A 7,717-nucleotide genomic window follows, 5' to 3' on the forward strand; every position below is an offset into this window, starting at 1 on the left:
TATATATATATGTATATATAGTGCCTTAGAACACTGTCTAACTGGCGATTATGATGATATTTCTCTGCAGTGGAAGATGCTGCAGCTTTTAAAATAATGACATAGATTCACCTTCATGAGAAGATATTTTCCATACCTACATTTTGTAAGATAGAACATATATTGGTGTGATCCAATTCGTGCAGAATTATTTGTGTTTTGATTTCTCTACATGTCTGGAAGGATGGTCACACCAAGGAAGTAATTGGTATTCATTTCTGCCACTTCCAGTCACTTTTATTTTATGTCTTTCTATATTTTCTACAATGAACACATATCATTGTCCTAATTAGAAAAATTCAGTCAAGTCATATTTATTTCATGGGAATAAGGGCGTGGGGTGGTTTCACAGCCTTCTGTAGAGCAGTGGATGTATGTATCTCCTCCACTCCCTGGCAGCCAAACCATCCACTGGGGGCTATTTTGCTTCTAGGTCCTTCCTCGTACCCTTCCCTGCAGGTCTGTGCTTCTCTACATCCCAGCTGCTTCCTTCAGCCCACAGGAGCTGCCTGGCCCTCGGGAGTGCCCTGGCCGCCTATCTGCCTTACCGGAGTTGGGGTATGCCACCACGGTGGGCAGGTACCGGCTCTTGCTCACGTCCACAGGCACGTAGGCAGTGTACTTGCTGATGATGTTGCAGGCCTTGCTGGTGTGCACGGCATTCACCTGGTAGCGGCGGCTGGACCCTGTGGAGGGGAAAGCTGGGGTCACTGTGCAGACTCAAAGTTCTCCATGACACTGCAGCTCTGGAAGCTAAAGGAAGTCTAGACCAGCGGTCCCCATCTTTGGGATCAAATAACCCCTTAAAATCAAGGGGTTGGCAACTTGCCAATTAAGGACATTAAAAAAAAAAACACTCAAGATTATTAACCTCCATTGTCATGTCATAAAATAAGGACATGTTAATGTGAAAGAAGTAAGACATCTAAGAATAAAAAAGACAGTTACTCTCCTTAAATAACTTTAATGTTACTACGGGAAAAAAAAATCAAAATCCTCTGTGTTATCTGTATTTTTGATTTTCATTTTGTAGCTATCTGATGAGAATCTTGCTGCAAAACTTTGTAGGCCTTCTGGCTGAGTGGGAACACTGGTCTGACCCTTCGGGACAATCTTGTAGAGAAAATTAAAAACCAGAGAGGGAGAGTGGTGAGCACAGGGTCACACAGCGAGTTAGTAACGGACCAGAGAGCAGGACTTAGCATGGGCTGCTCCCGAAGTCCAAGCTCTTGCCACTGAGCAGGTGAGCAGTCTCTGTGGCTTGCCACCTCTAAAAAGCTGTGTGACGAGCCACCAATAAGAAAGATGGACAAATGTTTTGAAAACTGTAAGGTGAAGTGCTCGTGGGGGGAAAAGAATTAACATATTCTACAATGTTAAAATATAAAACAAACAGCCTTGAAAATTCCCTGAGCAGTCAAAACCAGTTTAGCCATGCAAACAAAGCTTAATTTAGCTTATTTTGCAAGACTAACTTGACCTGGGTCATTTCTTGCTTATGCCTCTGGAAATCAGAAGCAAAACTTGAACCGTTCCCAAGGTTAACATAAGGTAACCACTGAAAATTCCGATATTACAACCAATTGTCGTGAGGAATTAATTGTCGCTGCTTTCTCACTATTTAAGCTGCTTTATAATAACGTCCCCCTGAGCCTCATTCCATGTTTTGGTTTGAGTGCTCCTGGTTCGCAAACTGTCTTGTCTTTTTGGTGTGTGTACAATAAACTTTTACGAAAAAACACCAAACGAAAAACTTTTATTAATTACTACTTCCATGATTCATTGGTTTTACTTCTGTTATTTCTGAAATTTTGACATCAAGAATACAAATAATATAAAATGTAAACCATATAATATTATTATGTAAATAAAGCATAAGCTATAACAAATAATATAAATTCTCTATTTATATCTATATCTGTCTATTCTTCAAGTGTACTCCCTCAAGATGCCAGGAGTCACTTTCTTAGGAAAGTTGCCCCAACTTGACTAAATTAGCTTCCCCACCATCCCAGTTATACAATCACTTGGAACCCTCAATATCTGCTTAATATTAAGAACTTAGGACAAATGCACTCAGTTATCGTGTATACATATTTGGTTAATGTCGGCTTCTCTGCTAGTCTGTGTCAAGCACTCAGAAGCAAGGGCAGGGATGTGGTGGTCACCGGAGTTTTTCAGTCCCAAGCCTGGCCCTCCGCTGACCTGCACTTAAGTGGCCTGGATGAATGAGTGGACCGACTAGGTCTAGGGGTTCTGTGGGAAGGTAGGTGTGGTCCAGAGGAGGGGCAGGTGGAATAGGGCTGTCCCTACTGTTCTGTGTCAGTGGGCACTGAAGGATGCAGCCCTGGAAAGTGAGGAGGAGTCGGGGATCTGTAGCCGAGGGGAAGGAAGGAGGAGAGGACGGGATGGATCATCGGGCAGGGGTTGTGGGGCAAGGGTGGAGGGAGAAGGGGAGAGGGGCATGGAGGGGAATGGGGGCAGATCAAGGAGGGAATGGAACTCCGGTGTGTGTGTGTGTGTGTGTGTGCTAGTGCTCATGCTTCCAAAGGGGGAAGGGACAGCTTTAATGAACCCCTGACCTGTCTCCCCTACCAGCATCCCCACTTTTGTGGTGGAGGAGGGGGTGTCCTGGGAGTGAGGGGAGGCACCTGGAGGCAGTGATGCATTGTGGGAGTGGAGTGCTGGGCTCTGACCTGGCTGTGTGGTCTGGGGAGGAGGGCTGATCGTAGGGGTGGGGGTAGTAGGGTGGGGCGTTGGTGGGGCTGTAAAGTGAGTGGTGGACCTGGCACCCACCTTGCTCGATCTCGCCCTGGCGCTCTGCCAGCTGCTCGAAGTCGCGGATGATGGCCCGGGCCGCCAGGTGGTGGAAGGTCTCGCTCCACAGGTCAGCGTCCTGCGCGCCACTCTGCTCCGGGCCAGGAGGCCCCAGCTCGAAGCTCACCTCCCATTGCAGACGTTGGCTGTTGCGTAGGCCCTTGACTACGGCCTTGCCCAGCACGGGGTCTGGGGTGACAGGTCTGCTGGGACTGGCCTGATCTTGGGGCTCGGCCAGGGGCTCCCAGTCTGAGGACGTGTCAGTCTCGAAGGCAGAGGGGTGATGGGACAGTTCTGTGGGCCAAGGGACAAGAGAGCCTTGCTCTGAGCGGTGGGGGGCAGGGCAGACGACGGAGGGCCAACCCCCAAGGAACATCATCCCTTCCCAGGGCACAGACATCTCTAAGCCAAGTATAGTTAAGTATCCCCACCGTACCCCCAGGGGACCCACAACTCCTTCCCTAGAATAGCGGGAGTGGCATGGGCTTGTCCCTAAGAATGGGACAGACCCACTTCTCAAGAAGCCAGTACCTGAGGTGGTTAGGAAGGATGGGGTGAGGGTACTCTTTAGGGAGAATGCAACCTCAGGGAGGACATCTGGGGGACAGAGGCAGCCCGAGGGCCAGGTGGATTGGGAAATAGAGGAGTTGGTGAGGTCCTCAGGGAGAGAATAGGCCACAACAGACTCCCCCCACCCCCAAAGGGCGCAGACACAGTTGTCTTTGAACTTAGGCCATAGCCAAGGAGTCCTCCCTGTCCCCGGTCAGGTCCCAAACCTTGTGGACACTTACCAAGCTCTCCAGGGATGCGGTAGTCTGAGACAGGCTTTAGGCTGGACCCAAGATCCAGCTCTCTCATGGGGCTCCAGGCCTGGGTCTCCGGGCTGGTGGGCAGGAAAGGCTGGCAGCCTTGGGGCAGCAGAGAGGGCCTGCGGGCCCCTGGGCCCCTGAGTTTGGGGCCCGGGCTCAGCTCTGAGCCATAGTTCAGGAAGGGCTGGGGGTGCAAGAGGGAGGGGAGGGGGCTGTGTGCCTGGTGGCTGGCCGCCTTCCTGCCACCCCAGCCACACTCCTTCCCTGGGCACCACAGCTTCTCCTGAAGACTGCCCCCGCCTTCAGTACCCAAGGACAAATAGCCTACTTTCCACGATCCATGAGGAACATCAACACGAACAACCCCAAACCACGGGTAAAGTGCAAACGACAGAAAACCATAGAAAGTTACATACCATGGATAATATTCTAAACTCACTTTTTTTTTTTTTTGGCCATAAAGTTTAAAACTTTTGGGGTATGTGTTTAAAATTAACCTTTTCCTTATGTCTTCTCATATGTCATGCTTAAAAGGTCTTTCCCACTCAAAAAAAAATTCTCTAGAATTTTTTGTGATTTTATTTTTGTTTGCTTAAATCTTTGATTTACATAAAATCTATTTTGGTGTAAGGAAATAGAAACCAGCCTTTTCTGTGATTTTCTGAATAGTACAAATCTCCGCACAACTTATTGAACATGGTTCATTTATTGAGTCTCTAGGGTTTTTCAATTTTCAAAGTGAATTTGAATTTGAAATTCATGTGAATTTGGCTTTATTTCTGGACTTTCTGTTCTGTTTTGTGGATTTAATCTGTCTATTCTTGGTCCAAAAAAAAAAAAAAAACCATCAAAAGGCAAGGGATAAACTGGGAAATATATTTGCAACATGCATGACAAAGATAATTTTCAAGAAAATGCTTTTATAAATCACTGGAGGGGAAGAGATAAACTCAGTAAAATAATGGGTTAAGAGCATTTACAGGCAGGTTACAGAAAAAGTATCCAAGAACCCATGAAAAAATGCTCAGCCTCACAAGCATTGCTCTAAATTAAAATAAATGACGATTCCCCCCTCCCCCCATCTTCCAGATTGGCAAATATTTAAATGTTTGGCAACACCCAGCAAGTCAGTGGGAAGACAGGGTCTTCCATGGACTGTAGGTGGGCGTGCGCTGATGCTTACTTGCGGGAGAACAATGTAGCAACGTGCTATATCGGTCAACATTAAAAAAGGCACAAACTCCTTTGACCCAGCGATTCCGAATTCTGCGGAAAAACACCAGGATGCAGCTATCTATGTGCACATACTGTGTATTTGTTGCAGCATTGTTTATATAAAAAAGATTTTGTGAATATTCTTCAACAAGTGTTGACAAACAAGTCATGGTACCTGGAATACCACATAACACTGCAATCAATGAAAGAGGCAGATTTTTTCATACCAATATGGGAAGATGTCCAAGATAAAACTCACTTTTAAAAAGTAAGTTGCAAAGGTTCTGTATTTTGATTGTGGAAATAGTCACATGACTATATACATTTCAGATCCCCACCTTTATTCCAGCAAAGCTCTCATGCTCATATGCATTTGTCAAAAAAGAGTAATTTCACTGTATAAAAAAAAAAAAGTAATTTCACTGTAAAAAAAGTGAGTTAAGAAGACATTAGAAAAGTAAATTGGAGAGAAGTCTGTAGATGTGGTTATTTAAAACATATATGTGTGTTGTGTCTGTGTGTGTTTGTGTGTGTGTAGTATTTGGAAGAAAACACTCAGAATCAGGTGGGTCTGGGCACTGGGAAAGGATATTTTTTACTTTATACCCAGTCGAGCTGTTCAAGGGTTTTTATCACAAATTTTGAGTATGTATTATTTTTGCAATTAAAGAGTATTAAATTAATTAAAAATGAATTTTACACCTCTGGCAACACAGATATCACCTGATAGGGCAGGAGATGGGGGAGCAAAGGCACTTATTCTTGGTGTAACAGAGAAAAATGACTCAGTCCTTTAGGCCACCAGTTAACGGGGAGGGAGGAGTCTTTTTCATCTCTATCAAGTATTTGTGGGGAAGGGGACTATACTTCCCCATTAGATGGGGACTCCTTGGGACAGGGGCTGGGGTTCTTCTTCCTGTTTCCTCTGGGCGCGAGGTCCTGGGATGGTACAAGGGTGTGGGAGAAGAAAGGGACTGTCACCCTTAGGCTGGCTTCAGTGTAACCCAGCCGGGCTGTTGGATTCTAGGGGATCCCTAATACTCTTCCCTCATCAGAGTGTGGGATTCCCCCCATCTTTGCCCCATCATCACCAATACACTGAGAAACAGCAGCTGCTGCAGTTTCCATGGCAACAGATTAGTCTAAGATTCAGCCTTTCATCCAGCCAGAGGCTGCAGGGAGTGTGTGCATGTGAGTGTACACACGTGTGTGTACATTCACACAAATGTGTTGGGGGGAATGAGACTGGGGAAGAAGCCAAGCAGGGGATGAAGGAGGCATAAGCAAAGGTGGGCCAGAAGCAAGCAGGACCGAAGGAAAGCCAAGCTGCCCAGTATGCTCACCAAGTAGAGCTGCATTTAAAGGACACCTACTGTATGCCAGGTGCTGCACGAGGCACTTGATCTCTTATCAGCTGATGCCTGCAAGTGTCCTCCACAGTTAGCTTACAGTTAGCTCCTAACAAATAGATATTTATTGCTGGTGGCTGTATTGTTGGTGGTGTCATCCACAAAAGCTATTCTCTCTAATGCATAGATGAAGATGAAGAAATTGGGGCTTAGAGAGGTTAAGTAACATATTTGAGGGGCAGAGTCTGCTTGACTCCAGGGTCAGTGTTTTCCAAATGCATCGAGTTGGTCCCTGGCTAAGGATGGAGAAGGGCTTCATGGACAAGTTGGCAGTATCTCTGCCCCTGCGGAGCATGGTGACGTATGTGTCGTGGGGGCAGGGAGGGATGTGGTGGCAGATGGGAGAGGAGGTGTGATAAGCTGCTTTTATTGAACCACAGACTCACCATGACAAAGTGTAGGTAAAACTCATTCTTAAGAAAATGCAATAAGGTGTGCAGATAATGCCAAACACCAATTTAGTTTAGGACAGCGTTTCTCAACCTGGTCATTTCCCTGCCCTCCCCAGGGGACATTTGGCTTCATCTGCAGACATTTTTAATTGTCACTGGGGATGAAGGCGTTACTGGCATTAATTTGATAGAGGCCAGAGATGCTGCCAAACATTCTACACTACACAGGATGGCCCCACAACAAAAATGATCATATCAGTAGTACTGAGGCCGAGAAACTCTGGTCTAGCTGGATGGTGGGTGATGGATCCTGCTGTGGCTCTAACTCAGATGATTTTTGCATTGGGTGAATGTACTATCCTTGGGATTTGCAGAAGGTACAGTGTGATGGAGGGAAAAGCAAGGGCTTTGCAGGCAGAGGGTCCTGGGTTGCAATCCCCTGACTAGCTGTGTGACCCTGGCCCTCAGGCTCTCAATTTCCACATCTGTACAGGTTTGGGGTGGCCAGCTCCCACACTCTCTTCTTTTCCAGGGGTGCCATAAAATCAAATGAGAGAATAGATGGGGATGCTCCTCACCAATTGGAAAATGCTGTATGTAGAGAATAGGTGATGTCATTGACCAATGGGTATCATTATTAGGAAGTTGTCACTGGGGTTCAGGCAGAGGAAGATCCAGAAAAAGAAGACAGAAGTGACTCACTTCTCAATGTAAGTTACAGCTCCATCCTTGTGGTTGAAGCAGGAGACACAGCTTCCCCCCTCCGATCCAACCTGCCCTGCCTAGGTACCTGCAAATCAATTTGCCACCGCGGGGCATCCAGGCTGGTCTGGTTGGTGAGGTCCTGCAGCTTGGCTTTCCGCATTGGGTATCTCCTGGCAGCCGTTGTAGGGTCACTGGCCGTGGCAGCCCTTGGGGAGGGCTTATGGTTGGCGATCTGGTTGGTGCTGTATGCCCGCTGTCGCTGGGAGACAGCCAGACCTGGACAAGGGTGGTGACAGGGAAGCCATCAGGGTGAGGGTTGTGGGGTGGGGGT

At 46.9% G+C, this 7,717-nt stretch overlaps 1 protein-coding gene across 1 annotated transcript in view; it reads right to left on the reverse strand.

The window, feature by feature from the left end:
- Positions 1–7,717, reverse strand: part of VWA5B1 (von Willebrand factor A domain containing 5B1) — a 38,206-nt gene that overhangs the window by 7,610 nt on the left and 22,879 nt on the right. The window contains exons 13-16 of the mRNA XM_006924489.1: positions 7,472–7,662; positions 3,648–3,849; positions 2,836–3,150; positions 588–725 (exon numbers count right to left, since the gene is read on the reverse strand). Of these exons, the coding sequence (XP_006924551.1) occupies positions 588–725; positions 2,836–3,150; positions 3,648–3,849; positions 7,472–7,662 (846 nt within the window). The remainder of the gene's footprint in view (positions 1–587; positions 726–2,835; positions 3,151–3,647; positions 3,850–7,471; positions 7,663–7,717) is intronic.

This window comes from Pteropus alecto, unplaced genomic scaffold (assembly GCF_000325575.1).
Source record: "Pteropus alecto unplaced genomic scaffold, ASM32557v1 scaffold39, whole genome shotgun sequence".
Lineage (NCBI taxonomy): Eukaryota > Metazoa > Chordata > Mammalia > Chiroptera > Pteropodidae > Pteropus > Pteropus alecto.